We start from the raw sequence: 20,491 nt of genomic DNA on the forward strand, positions 1-20,491 counted from the left end.
AGGGGAATAAAGGAGGGGAAAGGGAAGGAAGGAAAATGGATAAAGAGAACGTAAGGTCAAAAATGAAAGCAACACTTTTGTAAATAAGGAGGGGGAAGAAGGCTTAAAGGGGCCAGGGATTTAGCTCAACAGTTCGGTAGCCTCCCTTGCAAGCTCAAGGACCCGAGTTCAATCCCTGGTACCAAAAAAAAAAACAAAAAAAAAAGAAAAAGGCTTAAAGGGAGAAGAGGGGAATGGAGAGGAAAAAAAAAAGGAATGAAGATATATTATGTACAGGTACATTCCCTATGATCAATGTGATCATTATGTATGTCAAGTACCAATAAAATTAATTTTTTTTAATTCCCACATAGTGCCAGGGATTTAACTCAGTGGTTTCACTGCCTGCCTCACAAGCATAAGGTCCTGAGTTCAATCCCTGGAATAACAAAAAAAAAATTTCCCACATAAAAGCCATATCCAGACCTAATAAATTGGATCACGTGGTGTTGAGGATGAAACTTGAGCTTGTTTTTTAAAAATATTTCTCAATGATACTCATGTGCATCTAATTGAGCTCCTACAAGAGTCCCTCAACCAAATACAGAAGATTCCGACCAAACACTGCTTCTCAGGGGAAAAAAATTCCAAATTGCAACACCAATGAAGGTGATACAGAATTACTTATTTATATTTATCTTAATCAGGGTATTCTGTGTCTAAAACATAAATAACGTTCATTTACTCTAATCTGACAGGTGTTTTTTAAACCAAACATCATACCTCTAAATATGCAACAATAGTTTTTACAGAATCAAACTGACTCAGATATAGACATAATATTCTTCAAGGCCTAAAATGATGTCATTTACAGTATATCCACCAATGATCATGACTATCCTGAGCAAGGAAGTTAAAATGGATAGACAAGGTGGCTCATACCTGTAGCTATCTGGGAAGCAGAAGTAAGAGGATCACGTGAGACTAGTCTGGGCAACACAGGAAGACTACATGTCAAAAGAGGAAGAAAGTGGGAAGATAGACAAATACTATTAATTAGTATGTACTGCAAAATACATTCAAATATAAGTTCAAAGTTCAATACTACATATCACAATTTCGATTATCTTTGGAGTCTTGCTGATACAAACCCATGTCATGACTATACTCATTATACTCAGTGCAATTAGTTCTAACTCATTCAATATCCTGTAGGAATAGATTGCAGTTTGATATAATCTCTTATCATGTAAAATTCAAATTTAAAAAACCATTTTGTAATAAATGTCACTAAAATATGTATACATCAACTGAAAAGTCTACTCTTAAAAAATAAAATCCAGCTTTATTCTTGATGTGACAAAGAAATACAGTAATATTTAATTTTAAAAAGATACAATTTTTCTAACAAATGAACCTGGCACAAAGAGTCACAGTTGTATCCACTTCCTGCCATAATGCCAGCAGGAAGTACATCCAATTTCAAGTTCCTCTGAAGCCAGTGAGTTGGCAGAACACAAACAGCCAAAATGAGGAACACATGGTATTCATTTCTGAAAGAAATCGGCAATGGGGTACAACCAGGAGGTGAAGCCATCTGTCACAAGAAAAAGAAATGGCAGCAGCTAACAATAACTATAATAGGCAACCTCAACCTGGGCAGAGTCAAGTTTCAGATTTTAATTCCAGCTAATTCTTATAAGGAGCAAGTTTTCCAAATTATTAGTGTCAAATTATGAACAGAATGAACAAGAGGAAGAAAAACCACCCGCCAACACTGAAACCTATGGAAAGCAACAACACAGTAGCAAATACAAACCACAAATATAGAAATTCAAAAACTGGCCAACATTTTGACAAATTCAATTCCCTCTTGCAGGGAAGCACTGGTATTTTTACGTGGTGGTTCTAACTCATATTTGCCCAAGATTTCAAAATGAATGAAGAAGCAACTTCCCTAATATCAAGGAAAAATAAACCACATAGGATAAACAATCAACACAAAAAAAAAGAGTAACATTCCTGTACATCAATAACAAATCCACTGACAAAGAAATCAGTAAAACAATTCAATTTACAATAACTTCAAAATAATTAAATATCCAGAAATCAACATAATCAGGAATGTAAAGATTTTCATAATAAAAATTATATAACTCTGATGAAAGATTAAAGACGACATTAGAGCAATCAGGAGGCTGAGACAAGAGGATTGCTGTGAGGTCAAGACCAGCCTGGGTTACATAGTGAGTTCCAGTTCAGTCTCAACTGCATAGTGAGACCCTGTCTCAGAAAACAACAACAAAAAAAAAGAAGACATGAGAAAATGGAAGGATATCTCATGGTCTTGGATTGGGAGAACTAATATCAGGAAACTGGCAATATTTCCAAAAGTGATCTACAAATTTAATGCAATACCTATAAAAATGCCAACAATATTCAACATTCATCACACAACTAGGAAAAATAATCCTTAATTTCATATGGAACTGGAAAAATACCCAGAATAGCCAAAGGACCCTGAGCAAAAAAGACAAAGCTAGAGGCATCACAATACCACAATTCAAAAGCAACATGGTACTGGCACAAAAATAGACCTGTAGAACACTGAACAGAACAAAAGATTCAGAAACAGATTCATGGAGTCCAAATCAAAACTAGAATTTATGTCCTTTGATATAAAATTATGTGTTCTGTCCACTCTACAACTGATCTTCAAGCCTATCAGACCCAATATTGCCCCTAAATAACCCTTTTACTATCCTGAAATGTAATATGAAAATGCTGGGACACAACTACACCAAAAGACAAGCACACTCACAAAGGGAAATCCGATGGGTGACCACACTAGCAAAAATCCAAGATTGCTGAAGTGGTTTTCCAAAATAATAAAAACTCTAGGGTAGGCTTCCAAACAAAACAAAGTACCATCTTCCATAAACTTATACAATGGTCCCACTGCTAAAAATTTCAATGCACATTAAAGCCATTCAAAACATGAGATTGTACTTATGCATACTTATGCAACTCAGATCACTATGAACAGATTTTTTTAACTACACAAATTTCTGGCAAGACATTTGAAAATCATATGGAATGAGGGAAAACTTTCAATGTCTAGACCAATCTGAGGCAAACCAGTAGAGTCTCTCTTGAAATAAATATCTTTCCTCAGTAATACTAAGAGAATTCCAAGAATTTTATCTGCTATCACTTAAGTAGACTGTCTTTTTCCTACTTGATCTCTTCAAAATGCTCTGTACCAAAATTATTATGTGTACCACAAATATTGTGAATACCATAATTTTATGCATATTATCTTTTTTTTTTAAAGGGTTTTTTTTGGGGGGGGTACCGGGGATCAAACTCAGGTCCTTGCACTTGCAAGGCAGGCAAGCAGAACCACTGAGCTAAATCCCTGGCCCACATATTATCTTTTCAATAAATGCTTTTGTAGTAAAACGTGAAATAAACCTCCATGAAACTACAGGATAGAAAGACTGGAAACACTCATTAAAGTATGCTTCTCTCTTAAGAAGAAAGCACCTATTCAAACTTTCTTTTCTGTGAAGAACAGACATGTTGCAAGAATAAGTTGCTAATTATTCAGTTTATTCTGAAAGTGAGAGAACTCAATTTTAAGGTGTCCAAATACTGGCAGGAAATGCTTATTAAGCATCTCTCATGGAAAGTTTTTTACAATCTCTATTATCTGATTTGTGTCTGAGGAACACAGTACAGTAACTTCTTCTCCATCCCATTAAGCTTAACAGGGTTTTAAGCCTTTGATTAAAGAAAATCAAAAGTATTTCCTAAATTCTCCCAATCCCTCAATAAATTTTACACAATAATTTTTAGTCCCCAGTAATGTTTTTTCCTTGAAATAAAATGAATGCTTACAGGAGGTTTATAATGTTAAGTACAATGCAATTGTTTTTTTTTTTCAATGTTTTTAAATACTGTAATACTGTGCTTAACCAAGTATTATTTCTGAATAACTATTGTAGCAGTTTTGCTTTCATTTTATACCATTATCCCAGACCAGGAACAACAACAATACTGAGTAGTACTTCTCCAAACTCATTTTTTTTTTTTTTTTTTTTTAAGACAGAGTCTTTCCATGTTACCTAGGCTGGCTTCAAACTCAGTTCTCCTGACTCACCTTTCCAAGCAGCTGTGATTACAGGCATGTGCCAGAATGCCTGATCCATCCAAAAACCCTTAATCCCATAATTATGAATTAACCGTAACATATCATTTATACATTTGATGATCAAAACACTTGAATTATAAACTTTGTCTTTCTCCTCAGATTTCACAGAGCATAAGCAATATAGACAATGAAGAGGGCTGGGGATTTAGCTCAGTGGCACTGTGCCTGCCTTGCAAGCATAAGGTTCTGAATTCGACCCCCAATACTGCAAAAACAAAACAAAACAAAACAAAAATACTATTGTTGGGCGTGGTGGCACACGCCTGTAATCCCAGCACTCGGAAGGCTGAGGCAGGAGGATCGCTGTGAGTGTAGCCTGGGCTATATAGTGAGTTCCAGGTCAGTCTCAACTACATAGTGAGACCCTGTCTCAAAAAACAAAAACAAAAAAAGACAATGAAGAGACAACCTGTTAAGCTATTTTCTTCAATTATGCTTCTAGGATACATCTATGAATATGGATGACAAAGTTTCTAAACAAAATTGTACGGCACAAAGGAAAAGTTACATTATATTGGCTAATAAAATGGTTCAAACTCAACATTTCTTATGCTTATAGGAGCAAGAAAAAAAGGGAGGGCTGGGGATTTAGCTCAGTGGTTCCGCTGCCTGTACCGCAAGTGCAAGGTCCCAAATTTAATCCCCAGTACCGAAGAAAAAAAATGGATATCTTTTTTGCCACGCAGAGACTTATAAAGTAAATGAAAATGAAACACACAAAATAAAAAACTCACACATAATACTCCAACTCTGGTAAGAGGTGACATATAATCATGGTCTTAATTCCTTAAAACCCCTTTAAAACTACTGTACTATGTTCCTCCAATACAAATCAGGTAATAAAGATGATAAAAAATTTTCCATGACAGTGGCTTAATATGCATTTCCTGCCAAATTTGAACTCCTTAAAACTGAGCTCGCTCACTTCCAGAATTTTACAATGCTTTCTAATAGTTATTTTGGTAATATAGCTTCCAATTGTCTAGAAATCCCCTTCTTTCTTTGGAGTAAAATAACACTGTTCAGAAAATAATTTCTAAAATATGCATTTACTATTGGGGAATTCAGTTCCTCTTCCATTTAGTTATGGATGAATATAGTTACAGGAAATAGCATCTAGACACTGGAAGAATAAATCTAAGAATTAATTTGGAAATACTTACAACCAAAAGTTGATCCTGACCCTTTAATTCTTTCATAGTAAAAACTGGCTAACTGATGAGAAAGAGGAATTCTTATCACAAAACCTCAAGAAAGTACTACAGCCTGCTTAAGACAGCTGACCCAAGGAATCTCTGTAAAGATTGAGAAACAGATGCTATCAACATCAAAGAAACAAAACAATGGCCATTTTGGTATTTTTTTAATTACTCATTATTACTAAAAAAAAAAAGAATAAATTCTAAACAATGGAAAAGAATCTTGTTTATGTCATAAACCATAATACGTTTTGTAACAGTGAACGGAAGAGAGAAGAAAGCATTAGCATAATGGGGAACAAGCACACACACAGTACCCAGTTAAAAAACAAGGCCTCAGCAAATCTGAAAAAGGCTGATACACATAAAAAGACATAAAATATTAAAATAGGGCAAGGAAAAGTAAATGAATTAAGTGTGAAAAGAAAAACCAATTACTCATTTTTATATACATAAATTCAGTCAATAATATAGATGACATATATAACTAACCTGGTTTTCTTCCTGCACAACTCTATACTGTTCCTTCCAAATGGTGATTTTAGAAGCTTCATCTTTTCTCAGGGCTCTCTCTTTCTTCAGTTCTGGGCTCCAAAAGGTCTTGATGCTATTCATTGAAGAACTCAATTTGCTCTCCTTTACTTCTACATCCTTCCTCAAGAGATCATTTTCCCTTAATACCTCCTTCAGCTGTGTCTGCAAATCCATGATAGTATTATCTCTTGCCTGACGAAGAGAGTGAGGTACAGTGGATGCCAAACTCACAGGAGGGAGGTGATGCTCTCCAAATGCTATGGTGTCACTAGCAACCCCACTACTGGCTATATTGGGGCTACTGCCCATAGCTGTCATCCTAACACCATAAGGCAGATGTCCCCCAGAACGGCCAAGTGTCATGGTGCTTTTAGGTGTTTCTGAACCTACATTTTCATGGTCACTTAGGTACATAGGGCCAGATGTAGCATAGGCAGCATTTAAGGATTGTATATTCTCCATTGAAAGAGTTTTTCCACTGCCACCTCCAACACTGCTTCCAGAACTCCCTCCTGTACTGTTGGTCCGACGGTGCCCTAAGCGAGGGGAGCGTGGAAGCCTGGGTGAACGCCCAGGGCTCTGGTTGCTTGGTTCTACTTTCCCAACTGAGCGGGAACTCCCATACATGGTTGCAAGGTGAACTCAGATGCCAAGAAAGGTGTATAGCAGAAAAAAATGGAACTCCGTGAGGTTTCTCTTTGTAAGTCAGCTTAAAGCTATCAGAAATAACAGGTCACCAGCAGTCCGGTCTTGAAGAAATATCTTACGCCATATCTGTAATGGAAAGATCACACATTAAATCCTCCATTCATAAATATTTCTCTTCTCAAAACCTTCCATCATCCCTACCTGAGAAAAAGCCCCCTTCTATCATATATTTACTCATAGATTCAAGAAGTGGTAACAGCACAATGTGTTTCATAGTAAATACCATTATAAAAAAAATTGGGGGGAGGGGGCAAGCCACCGAACCGCTGAGCTAAATCCCCGGCCCGCTAAAAATGTATTTTATATGTTGAAAAACAACACTAAAACTATACCATGCAACTAGAAAAGAAAAAAGGTATAAAGACTGACAAGAAAGAGATAAAATTCAATGCTTGAATATATGATTTTCTTACTATAAACCTACAACTACCAACTAATGTATTATCAGAACTAGTAGCAGAGTTCAAAATACTAATCACACCAAGATCAATGTATAAATTTTAATATTCTCATGTACATTGGTAACAAGTTAGAAACGCAGTTTTTAATTTAAAATTTTTTAAATTCCATTCACAATAACAGCAAAACTGCAAGAGTACTTTTATATAAATGTAATAAAACACTCAAGCATTTTTGGAAAAAAAATCTAAAACCCACTGAAAGACATGAAAGGATAAATGAACAAAAGGAAAGTTAACCAAGTTGAAGGATGAGAAGACAAACATCATACGGGTGTTTGCTTCTTCCCCAACTACTTAGCACATTCCCAACAAAAATACCTACAGAATTTTTCACATAACTCAAAAAGCTGATTCTAACATTCAATGGATAAAGGTAAAAGGAATAACCAAAACAATCTGAAACAAATACACAAAAAAGGAGGACATTCCCAAACAGCAAGACAAATTATAGATCTATATTCCTTTATCTGTTAAAAAAAAAGCTCTTAAGATAAATGTTTTAATCATTATGCAGCAAAATTTGACCAGATCTAATAGAGAGTTATTGTTTATATGTAAATCATTGAATGTAACATTTCATACATTTCATTATAGTCCACAATACCCCCAAAGTATTAACCGACAAGATTCTGGGCCAAAAAAAAAAAAAACCCCACACCTGACTACCAGGATTTCTTACAAAGAATTTCGGTCATGTAAAATCATAGTAACTAATACTATAGTCCTAGTACAGGAATAGAGTATAAATTATATATGCAAGTTTAATATATCCTTTAACATTTCAAAACAAAAAAATTATTCAATAAATGGGGTCTGAACAGTTAGTATTTTTGGAAAAAATACTTCATATGACACAATGAAATAAATTCCATGTACATTAAAGATATAATTTTTTTAAATATTAAAAGTACTAGAAGAAAATGTAAGAGAATATCCTTGTAAACCTGAGTTAGGATAAAGTTACTTAACCAGAAAGCAAAAATCATACAGAAAAACTAACACACTTAATCATGTCAAAATGGCAAAATACTACACCAAAAAACAACCCTACATAAAATGTCCAGATAAGTCAAAAACTAAGTGAAAAATATATTCAACATGTGTATAAAGATCTGTTACTATATACAGAAATCCTATATGGGAAACACTAAACTTGAAAAAGCAAATGTTAGAGAGAAGGAAGCTATACTTACAAAGCTTTTTCTTAAAACTATGATAAAATTTAAATTTTTTACACAAGAAAATATGTTCTTACTCTGTAAGAATAATTAAAATTTAAAAACACATACTATATCTATCTACTTTCCACACTTCTCTCAAAGATAAATCAGTACACCAATGTTTCAATTTTACAAAATCAACTTACACTATTTCTCCAGTTTTTACCTTTTTTTTCTTGTGTTGTTTAATAATTTTTGTTTTGTGTTTGCTGTTTGTTGATTTGTTTGCTTGCTTGCTTGCTTTCTGAGATACAATTTCACCCTGTAGTCCAGGCTGGCCCTGAACTTTATGATCCTCTGTTATCAGCCTCCTGAGCACTAGGATTATCATGGGCTAACAGGCCTGGCTCCTTTTCTTGTTTTTTAGACATGAGTTTTCACCATGTTGTCCAGGCTGGCTGGAAACTCCTGAGCTCAAACACTCCTCCTGCCCAGCCTCCTGAATAGTTGAGACCAGAGGCACACACAAATCAATATGTCCAGCAGACTTTCAGCTTTACAATGGTACAAATGTTATATTCAGTAGATACCATATCTCCAATTTTGAATTCTGATCTTTTTCTAGGTAGCTGGGAGATGTGGAGTAGCATCAGGAGGCACAGCTCCTAGTCAGCTACCCAACTGTGAAAGTAAACAATCAAAATTCTCGAGTACACTGTTACTAAGCTATGACATTTAGTAAGCTAGGTGTAGTCAATGCTTTTGAAAAACATTTTCTACTTATAATAGGTTTATCAGGACATGCTCTCATCATAAATCAAGTACTATCTATATCTCTAAACTAAATCTCTGATTTCCTGACATGATTCTTCCAAAGTATTGCCTTAAGTAACAACTGGCTTCAGCCTATTAATAATATTTTCAGCCGGGGATTTGACTCAGTGGTTCTGCTGCCTGCCTCGAAAGCACAAGGGCCCAAGTTCCACCCCCAGTACCAAAAAAAAAAAAAAAAGAAAAAGAAAAGAAAAGAAAAGAAAGAAAAAGCCTCTTATTAATGTTTTCCCAAAATGTATTATTATGTAGAATTTATCTTATAAATGCTACTTCACAGAAAATGGTATCCAAGTAAACCATATGGTCAAAAATAGATCTGTTTTGTTTTGTTTTGTTTTTGTTTTTTGAGACACAGTCTTACTATGTAGTTGAGACTGACCTGGAACTCACTATGTAGCCCAGGCTGGTCTCGAACTCACAGCAATCCTCCTGCCCCAGCATCCCAAGTGCTGGGATTACAGGCATGCGCAACCACACCCGGCCTAGAATTTTTTTTTTTCAGTACCGGGGATCAAACTCAGGACCTTGTGCTTGCAAAGCAGGCATGGTGCCACTGAACTAAATCTCCAGCCAAAAATAGAATTTTAAAGTGAGTATATACTCTTGTCAAACTCAAACAGATTAAAAATCTTTTAAAATGTGAACACACTGGCAATCTCATCATTACATTAATAAACCAGAAGATAGTCTTATGGTAAAAAGAAACAGGACGGGAAATAGAACCTGAACCTTTAAAGAAAAACTCCAATTTTTCTTCCAAATCAGAAATAGCAGTGGTCCCCCAAGCTCAGACATTGCAATGTTTTGATAATAATGTTAAAAAATTTCTTTCCAAGACTAATGTAGCTCATGAAATTTCTTTTCATATATTTCATAATTTCAAAATATTTCATAATTTCCTTTCATAATTATTCTGGACTATCTGGCAACATAATATATACTACTGTTGGAGATCAACTGTATTTTAATATCAAAGAGGTACACAAAGCTTTTTCAGTAATCTGAGTATCACTTCAAACAAGCTATCATGATCTGAAATTCTCTGAATTAAAACAAAAGCTAATATTTAGTAAATGTGTATCATTTTAGGGCACATTTTAGGTTTTTGCGGTGTAAAACTTAGCCACATTTATTCTTTATTAAAAGAAAGTTTTTAGAAAATGGGACACATAAATAAATAAAATGCAAGCAACAAAATACAGAGTAACACAGTCATGGGCCACATAATGGCATTTCAGTCAACATACAAGGCAGTTACCATAAGATTATATTGGCTGGTGGTATCCAAGATACTTTAATTTACATAAATACATTCTCATTTTCTCAAAACAGAATCATCAAACAATGCATTTCTCTGAACATATCATGACTATTAATGGATCTAAGTCAGAAATTCAGAGTCTCAGGGATAATCATGCCATCAGAATATTTTCCTCCCAGTGTGGAGGACCAAACCCATGGCTTTATGCCTGCCAGGCAAGCACTCTAGTGCTAAGCTATACCTGCAGTTCCATGCCATCAGAATTTTAAAATGCCACAATCAACTTCACCAAATTTCCTCATGCTGGGGCACAACCTTCATTCCCTCCCCTCCTCACTCACCCCAAATGAAAGGACAGGGTATGCAGATGCCCACCTCAGGAGAGCAAAGCCCTGCTCCCACACCACAGCAAAGAGAAGGAGAGGAGAAAGAGGAGGAAGGAATGAAATGCATGTGGAGTTTTCCACAATCTCACTGTCTTTCCTCTCCCCTTTCTTTCTTGCACTATAAAAGACCCTTGCACACATGGACACACAGTCAGACAGTGATCTGAGGCACTATGAGATCCCTTCGTCACCTCAGAGCTATTTTTGAACAAAGCCTTTCTTCTTTCCACCAAAATAATGACCTCCCATGCTTTTGTAGAGGTGAGGATATGCACCTGAGCATCAGGTAACAGCACTGGGACCAGAACAGCAAGTAACACTCTCATCACATTCATTTATATCAATACCTATCCTTAAAACTATTTTTCTCCACTAAACTAAGCTTAGTTCTTCCACAGGTACTTTACTACCAACTCACCTTACTTGGAAGAACCTTATATGATTGTTTTTCCTCTCCAGTGTCTTTGTAACTTCCATATATAGCTTTCTATCTTAAGCACTCTCAACTTTTTGACACTGTCTCCCTTGGTTTTCTTATATTATACTCTGTCCCCTTCTTTCTTTGTTCATTCCTCCCTTAAATGTTTCTGATCTCCTGAGTTACATCTTCATCCCTATATTACCTTTACATAGTATTGATGTAGGATCAAATGAATAAAAACTAGATACAAATAAGGCAAGTAAATTGAGACTTTAAAAATGTACTTAACCAGGCAGGGGGATTTAGCTCAGTGGTTCTGCCACTTGCCTCACAAGCATAAGGTCCCGAGTTAGATTTCCAGTACGGGGGGCTGGGGGACACCCCTGTACTTAACTGCTGCTTCAAGACACAGAAGTTACTTATGTCATTTTCCCTTCCAGGAAACTCACTCAAAAAAAATTTTTTTTTTTTTTTTTGCGTAAAGGTCTTAAAGACAATATATCCAGGTCAATAAATATAAGGGTCTTAAAGCCTATAAATTCCAGGCTTTGGACTTGTCCTTTTCCCCTGTAAATAGCACTTTCTGTAAATGTGCCCCCAAGGAAGAAGCAGTACTGGTGAGCAGCATATCTCAAATTCAAGCACATATAGAAGGCTTGCATTGTAACCTGACAGACACTAATACCCATCCTAAATCACCTATCTTGAAGACACCCTCTTAAATATACCTAACTCAGGCTTATGATGCATCTCATTTCTCAGTCCACTCTTGAATACAGTATGTCCTAAAAATCTCTTAATAAGCCCTTCTCATTTCTCTTACTTACATGTCCTAAAAATTCTTTTTCTAAGACAAGAGTCAGTGAACCTGCAAACTTATTCTACAAGGGTGGGGATAGGTTCCTCATAGCACCTCGAGAACCCTCAAATCCAGCATGGTGATAGTATCATCCTTGGGGAATTCTCCTTGCCCAATTCTTCCTGCCCCCACCAGCTTAAAATCACCATACAATGAAGACTCCTAATTTGCATGTCCAGTCCTAACCTTCTCTTTTGACAGGTATCTCACTTGTTTGGACAACTCCAATTATACTTTTCACATGCACCTCAAGCTAGCATGCCCTCAACTTGAACATCTAGGTCTCCCCACTCCATAACAGAACCTCCTCCAGCTGCAAGGAAAAAAACACGGTAGTAATACAGTTAGTAACAAAGGCGCTAAGTCACTCCCTTCCCTCCATTTAACTCTACACAGTCCCCAACAGTTATTCCTACTTCCATTATTCTGAGAGGTAGAGAACAAAATAACAAAAGCAGAGGACAGTGAAGGCAAACTTTTTAGAGACCAAATGCCCAAACTACAAGCCAAAACTCATTGCAAAGCACCAACACTGCAATTAAACCTGAATAATAAGGTTTTGGTTTAGGAAAAACACCTCATACATTAAAAAAAAAAAAAAAAACACACAATCACAAAGTTTTCAGTGATACAAATAGCCTGTTGCAGCACACGTGCCATATGTTCGCCATCACTAGCCTAGGAGATCACTGATGCCCTAAGCCAGTGATGGTGGACCTTTTACAGCTGTCAATGATACAAACAGCCCCAATGCAGCATATGTGCCATAGGTTCACCACCACTGCCCTAAGTGAAAGCACAGGTGCCAAAGCACTGGTGCCAAGGGAGATTCAGCAGAGGTGTCTGACTGAGTTGTCAGCCTTTTTTTCCCCTTTTTTCTGTTCCTGCTGCTACCTGTGACTGGCCTGCAGTGCTTTTCTGTCACCCTGGCACCTTTGTTGACATGGACAGGCCTTGAACATGACTTCCTGTGATCTTTAATAAACATAGCTACTTACTACGTACTACTGGGTGTACAGTTGGCAATTCTTTCCTCACTATACACAGAAACCACAACTATTACTGGCTCATTCAACTGTAATACCAGGAAACCTCATTGGACAACAAGCCAAAGGTCTTCTTTATTACACAGCAGCCCTGAGACCCCACCAGATATCAGAGGCATTGGTAGCCCAGAGAATTTTGGAAACCTCAGCAGAAGCAGACAACCAGAAACCCAGTCAAAAAGCTGGGTAACTCATTTTTTTCCTCTAGTCTCCTTTTCACAAATGACCAACATACTTGTTAGGGGTGCTGGATAAGTGGTAAACTGTGTGGAAATGACTAGATTGTGGGACAAAAGGCTTCTATATTTATGAGGGACAGGAGTCCCCTGCCAATCAGTTGGGCTTATATTGTTTTAGATCTGCACAATGAGGAAAGTCTACCTTGGAGGCTGTGACACAGACTTCAATGGGGATATACCTAAGCAGAGCAGAGCAGAGAAGGCTGCTGCCTTGGCAGTAGGCAAGTGCTAGGGCATAGCTGCCCACAGCAAGGGACCAGGAGACATAAACCTTGCCTACCTGAATTGCTGCTTTTCTCTGTGGGGGTACTTGGTAACTTACCCTAGACTTGGGCAGCCCTTTGTTTAGCACCAAGGGTGTTTGTGTTTCCCTGTAGGTCCAGGGCTCATGACTAGTGCTTTCTTTCCAAAGGTTTTAGTTTCCTCCTCCTATACTGATTCCCTCTCCCCCTCAGGCTTTTCGGTGTCAGTATTCCATTTGTTAAATTGTTGGTTCTGGATATCTCAAACAACAGGGTTAGGAGATACAGTGTCTTCCCACATGGAAAGTAAAAAATGTGTGCATTTTTCAATTCCTGCCACACCCCTCTAGCCTTCAAGCAGCAGCCTAGCCAACTCGAGTTAAATTGATCCCTTCTGGGTACTAAAGCCCCCAGAGCTGACACTTCTGAAGTAGTTTGCTAATACTAGTTTGCTCTCTTTTTTACTCAATTTTGCTTTCATTGTGAAAACTGTGACTTTAAATTTATGCCCCTACCTGAAAGAATGTGTAACTTGTATTTGCAGACTTAATTTACATAGTTCTGACTTGAGTTTTTGTCAGCAGACCTGTATGCTTTGCGGCTTGAAGTTTATCTGGGGACAGATTTTATTTCCAATTTTTAGACTGTCAGTTAATAATGTCATCTGTGGAAATATCCATTTCTCCACCAGAGGGACAGAGAGTCATATCTCTGGGGAATCATCTGGAGCTCTGGGGTTCTGTTGAACAAAGCAATTGCTACCCCTTCCAAAATAGAATATTAGGTAATTTTAAAACTGGCTGATACACAGTCAGTGAGTCATCCCAGGTCTGGACTCTGTGTGTGGACCCCACCGACACAACCAAAGATACTAAGGTTCCAAGTTGTCCAGGCCCAGAGAATTCAGCTTTTTCAAGAGACACTCTGATATAAGCTGAAAAGGGTTACAGAAAATCTAGAGGTTGCCCTGTCAGGTTTTCATGTGACACTAATCCAGAAAAGGTTCTATACAGCTTCTATGACATAATCCCAAGGAATTCAGCATAACCAGGTCATGTCCCTGGGGCTGAAAGGCTCAGGACAAAATCTTGTTTCTACTCCTCCTTTCTACAGACCTATCACGGGAAATGCTTCATCATTCCAATTCCATCCTCAACCACTGGAAAGAGTTCCACCTTAAAATCCTTCAAAGAGATCATCTTATAATTTTGTGTAATAAAAAATGGTCTATGTGTGCACTTGGGGAAATGTGGCCACTCCCTGGCAGCCTAAACTATAATGCTATATTTCAATTATATCTTTACCGTAACAAACAAGAAAAATGGCCAAAGATGCCTTATATTCAAGCCTTTATGGCCCTCTACCCGATCTATACCCTAGAAGTAATGAGCCCTCTGTTGATGCTGCAGAGGCCTTCCTCCTATCAGTTCCTCCTCCTCAGCAACCTGCTCAGTCTGCACCCTCAAGCAATAAAGGCCATCTCCTTAGTCCACAACATACCAGGTCTGAGTTGACTTATCACAGAACCCCAGATTCATACACAAACTCAGGCCTGGAATCTAGAAAATCTAGAGAATCTGGAAAAGGTCAGGTTATCCTAAGATAGTATTTATTAGTCAGCTCTAGATATTAGGAAAAAGCTCTGGAAACTTCAACTGGGCCCACAAACCAAAAAAAGCCTATTATTTGATAAAGCCAACTGGTTATCTGATGTTCAATAATTGTGATGAAGTAGAAGGCAAACAAGAACTGAATAAAGAAAAGAAACAGGCTAATGCCATGCTCATGACAAAGCCCACACAGCACTAGGGGAATTCAAAGAGTGATAAAACCACGTCAGAGTGCTTCAAGTGCAAACAAATGGGGCACTGGGCAAAGGAATACTCTCAGAAACTTCCTAGGCCTTGCTGGACCTGTCAGAACATGGAAGAAGATCCTAGGCATTGGAAAAGGGACTGTCCTCATTACCAGAGAGGGATGAGGTCAACCCTCACCATGGTGGCCCAGAAAAAAATGCCCAGACAGCAAGTGGCAAGGGTGCCTGAGACAGCCTTTAAAGGACCTATAAGGACCCCTATAAAGACTTCAGTAACAATGTGGCACACAAATTATACTTCCCTGCAATACTGGGGCAACTTATTCAACTCTAGTTTTGGGGGATTTGGGGATTTTTTTTCACGCACACATGTAGTTTTATTGTAACAATGCAACTTGAACACTTTGAACGTTTAAAACTCTGCATCACATTTTCCTTTCCAGTGAAAACGAAAAAGAATTTCAAAATAAACCAACAAAAGTACAATAGAGAATGTCAATTCCAAATAAGACCCTTCAGGTTCTGCTGATTCTCCCATTCAGTAGAAGGACTCAAGACATCATTCGGAGAGAATTTTATTTTAAAACTGTCATCTTAAACTGCAAGGATATCTGTTAACATCACAATTAAACATGCCAAAGGAGAAGCCATGTTGTCAAATGCCCGCTTAACCCACCCAAACATCTCAAACCCACCCTTTGTTCAGCTTCTATACCCCATTTTTAAAGGTATTTTTTTTCTTTTTTTACACAAGAGAAAGTAGACAGGTACGTGCTGGTGTATGTTAACTGTCCATATTCACATAGAGACACAGTGTAATCTCTGAGCCCAATATATAGAGAAAGGAGATAAAAAGCTAGAATTCTATGCAGTACTACACAGGGGTCTAGCACCCTCCAGCTTCCAGCAGAATGAAGGCAACAGCAGGGTTTTCTTTTTTCCCACAGAGCAAGGTAGTGCTGATTCCATACAGTTTGTGTGGAGAAAGGAGGGGATCAAAATGAATTTAGAACAGAAGGTTGCAGAGATCCTTTTCCCACTGTATTCTGCTCAAGGTAGCTCCCCACAAAATAAGTCGAGAACTATGGTGTTTGAGAAAAGACTTCAAGAACAGGGTAAATGAGCACAAATGTGGGGGTGACTGCAACTTGCTCACAGGGACTGGAGAAAAAAATTTAAAAATAAAAAAAGGAAAAAAATAAAAAGTTGGAATCCATCAGTGGTCAATTAGTCATCTTCTCCTTCATCCTCCTCTCCTCCCCTTTATCATCTTCATCTTCTTCACCTTCAGCCACATCCCCTTCACCATGTCTTCCAACATCCCCTCCCTCACCCCTTATCTTGAACCAAGTAGTACTGCATCGGAATTGGCCAAATACATCTTGGCGGGGGTACCCGGGATTGAACTCGGGTCCTTGCGCTTGGAAGGCAGGCAGCGGAACCACTGAGCTAAATCCCCAGCCCTCACATACATCTTTTAAGACCTCTCCTAATTCACTAATTCATCTGCACGGTAAACCAGGTAGTAAAGAAGCTCTCAGGTTCTTTTTTTCTTTTGGTACCAGGGATCGAACTCGGATCCTTGCGCTTGCGAGGCAGGCAGCGCAACCACTGAGCTAAATCCCTGGCCCTGGCCCTCTCTCAGGTTCTTCATGCTGTCTCTTCCTACTGGCTTTATTCTGTGTTTGACTTGAACGTTTTGTCAAATCCTTCCCAGATTTCCATTTGATTTCAGTAGACTTTGAAGATGGATTAACACTCTGGTTCAGATGAAATTCTTTGGAGAGAACTTTATTTTTGAAGTAAGGATTTTCATCAAAATAAAAATATATTCTGTAACCTGATTTTTGTATCTTCAAATTCTGTCATTTCGACTCTGGTCAAATAATGCAATGCCTTTTGGGCTTCCTCCCCAAACAGTGCAGACACTTGTGGGTGGTTAACATATGTTGTTACTGGGATTTTGGAGATCAATTCTATTATTTCTTTTTTTCTTTTTTGGTACCGGGGATCCAACTCAGGTCCTTGCGCTTGGGAGACAGACGGTGGAACCACTGAGCTAAATCTCCGGCCCAGCAGATCAATTCTGACAGGATTTTGGAGATCAATTCCTACCTCTTTTGAAAAAAATGATTTGCGGAGTTCCTTATATTTCTGTTCTACTTTCAGTATCTCCTCGCTGGTTTGTTCATTAAGTCTGTTTCATTTTGTACTTCATCAATATGTTAAATTGCTTCTTGTTCTTTTTCTGAAGTCTAGTTCTGTCACGGTTGGAGCTGAACTTTTTACTGACATTGGAACGGCGCGGTGCTGCGCTGCTCTGAGGTCGGGGAGCCGGGAGGGTGAGAGAAGGGAAGCAAAGGGAAGTGGCGGGGGTGTCCCCTCTCAGGCTAAAAGTACCAGGCATGGCTTGCCCTCCCCCCTTGCTCTGGCTCACTCTGCCCTTGCGGCCTGAGGATCAGGGAAGGGCGAGGGGGCGTTTGGCTCCTTATTCGAGCTCTGGGCTCAGGCCCGCTCTCTCGGAGCCAACGCCTCCTCCTCTACTTCCTTCTCACAAATGGAAAGACTAGTCCGTTTTTTGGTTTTTTTAAAACAGGATCTTAATATGTATTTCAGGCTGGCCTTGAACTCACTATGTAGCCAGTCTGGCCTTGAATTCAAAGCAATCGTCTTATTTCAGCCTCCACACTGCTGGAATCACAGGCATACATCACCATGTCCACCTTAGTTCTAGTTTCTTATTGCGGGAGCTTTCATCCCCTTCTAAAGTTGTTGTGGGCCTTAAGGGAGTTAAGTAGACAGCTTTCTTTACCCCTACTCTGAACTGCTGTTTGGAAGATTTCTTTTTCCAAGATGCCTTTATGGTAATACTGGACCTTCCTAAACTAGTAACTGAAAGAACCTGACAGCCTAGACAAAGTTGCCCACATGGGTGCCTTCCTCTAAGACCAGGTAGACTCACTAGCAGCAGTGGGCATACAACATGCAGGCTACTAGAACTCCTAACAGCTGAAACAAACATGAAATGTTTGCCCCTAAAAGAAAAATGCACATCTTTTGTCAAAGGTCTAAAATAGTAAGAGACATGGCACAAAAACTGGCTGACCATGCTTCCAATATCTATGAAGAACTACTTGAGTCATAGATCTTCTGGCCAAATATCTGGAATTGGGAGTCTTAGTTACTAACCTGGAAATGACTTTTATTAATGCTTCTTATAAACTTAATAATTAGATCTTAGAGGGGGCCGCGGGTTTAGCTCAGCGGTGCCTCTGCCTGCCTTGCAAGCACAAGGACTCAAGTTCAATCCCCAGTACCAAAAAAAAAAAGTCAACAGATCTTACATACTTTTACTCTCTTACTCAAATTTGTTTCTTCTTGTTTGACAGCCATCAAACTGCCATAACTGAGTTCACCATACCTCAACATTAAAACCTACTTCTACATCCACAGTTCACCAAGAAATTTGAAGGCCTCAAATTCCTTGGACTCACAGATCAGCCAGGGCAAGGGATCCCTGGTGTCCTCATAGGTAGGTCCCACAGCCCTATTCAGCCTAAAGTAGCTACAGACAGAACTTCCTCTCCTCAAAGATTTCTGGGAGCCAGGGCTCGCAGCGGGTAATAGTACAGATAGAAACAAAGATGCTGAGTAAGTCACTTCCTTCCCTCCTTTTAACACTAAACAGCACCCAATGGTTATTCCTGCTTCCATTATCCCAAGAGAGGAAAAAAATAAAGTAACAAAAGCCTGCAAAGGGCCAGGGATTTAAATCAGTGGTTCTACTGCCTGTCTCACAAGTGCAAGGTCCTGAGTTCAAGCCCCGAACCAAAAAAATAAAATAAAAAAGCCTACAAGATCCACAAGTGCTATACCACTGCACTACATCCCCAACCTGAAATAACTCTATTAATTATACAACAAATTAATATATAGCCAGAAATCTATGAAGTACTTAAAATAGGTTTTAGTAACCTACATTTTAAAAGTTGTTAAAACTACCAAATGGATGAGGTGGCATGCACCAGTAGTTCAAACTACATGAGATCAAGGTAGGAGGACCTCTTTATACCTAGAGTTCAAGACCAGTTTTTCTATTTTCACCAAAGAAAACAAAAACAGAGAAAAGTCAGCTAGCTGCAAGTTGGTCGGGCTCTGGGTCTTTGCTGGCTGGTGAGATGGCAGATGAGGAAGAGGATCCTACATTTGAGAAGGAAAATGAAGAAATTTGAGGAGGTGCTGAAGGTGGACAGGGTAAAAGAAAGAGACTTTTTTCTAAAAAATTGCGATGTATGATGTATGGGTTTGGAGATGACCAGAATCCTTATACCGAGTCAGTGGATATTCTTGAAGACCTTGTCATAGAGTTCATCACTGAAATGACTCACAAGGCAATGTCCATTGGAAGACAAGGTCGAGTACAAGTTGAAGATATGGTCTTCTTGATTCGAAAGGACCCGAGGAAATTTGCTAGAGTTAAAGACTTGCTTACTATGAATGAAGAATTGAAACGAGCTAGAAAAGCATTTGATGAAGCAAACTATGCGTCGACACCTTATGTACTTTCTGAAATGTCATTATTTTCTATGGAAACCATATATATTTATTTTCTGTAGTATTGTCCTGATGCTTAGGCATGTACAAGAGAGGAAGAAACACAAGTTTTGAGCCTTTATTTTCATGTCTTTGTTTTTAGAGCATTTGGTTCCAGCCCTTAATTGCCTGCCTTTATATGACCATACTTGAATTAATTACTTACTAGATTTTAATGACTACATATAAGTTATGACTGCAAGCCATGCAGTTCCTTCTGACTTTGGACTGTCTGAAGAATAAACTTGTATTATATATTAGACATATTCATGCCATTATAAGCTGTATGCTAGCTGTTTAATAGGTAAAATCTCAGTGGCCTTTTTGACTGACAGCTAAGGCATGTACTTCATGTATTCTGAAGTTTTTAGACAGCAGTCATCATTTCTGTGTGTAAGGAGAGGGTGTAGGAAATTACAAGTTTTTGTAACAAAATTTTTTTTACTATCTTTTCTAAAGATAACTTTTTTGTGTGTTTGTTTTTGACAAAATAAATTATATGTCAGTGCTCCTGTGTTAAAGCTTTTGTTGATTTAAAAG

General features: G+C 38.2%; 1 protein-coding gene and 1 pseudogene across 10 annotated transcripts in view; both read right to left on the reverse strand.

The window, feature by feature from the left end:
* Erc1 (ELKS/RAB6-interacting/CAST family member 1) overlaps positions 1-20,491 on the reverse strand; it is a 445,074-nt gene that overhangs the window by 385,143 nt on the left and 39,440 nt on the right. For all 10 annotated transcript variants that reach the window (XM_010630417.2, XM_019208387.2, XM_019208386.2 and 7 more), the window contains one exon: positions 5,884-6,699. In XM_010630417.2, coding sequence (XP_010628719.1) covers positions 5,884-6,552 — 669 coding nt within the window. In that variant the 5' untranslated portion in view covers positions 6,553-6,699. Of the gene's footprint in view, positions 1-5,883; positions 6,700-20,491 lie in introns of those variants that run through there.
* LOC104866552 lies at positions 16,586-18,751 on the reverse strand (annotated as a pseudogene).

The sequence above is a fragment of the Fukomys damarensis genome, unplaced genomic scaffold, assembly GCF_012274545.1.
Source record: "Fukomys damarensis isolate Sample0158 unplaced genomic scaffold, DMR_v1.0_HiC HiC_scaffold_5, whole genome shotgun sequence".
NCBI classification, from domain to species: domain Eukaryota; kingdom Metazoa; phylum Chordata; class Mammalia; order Rodentia; family Bathyergidae; genus Fukomys; species Fukomys damarensis.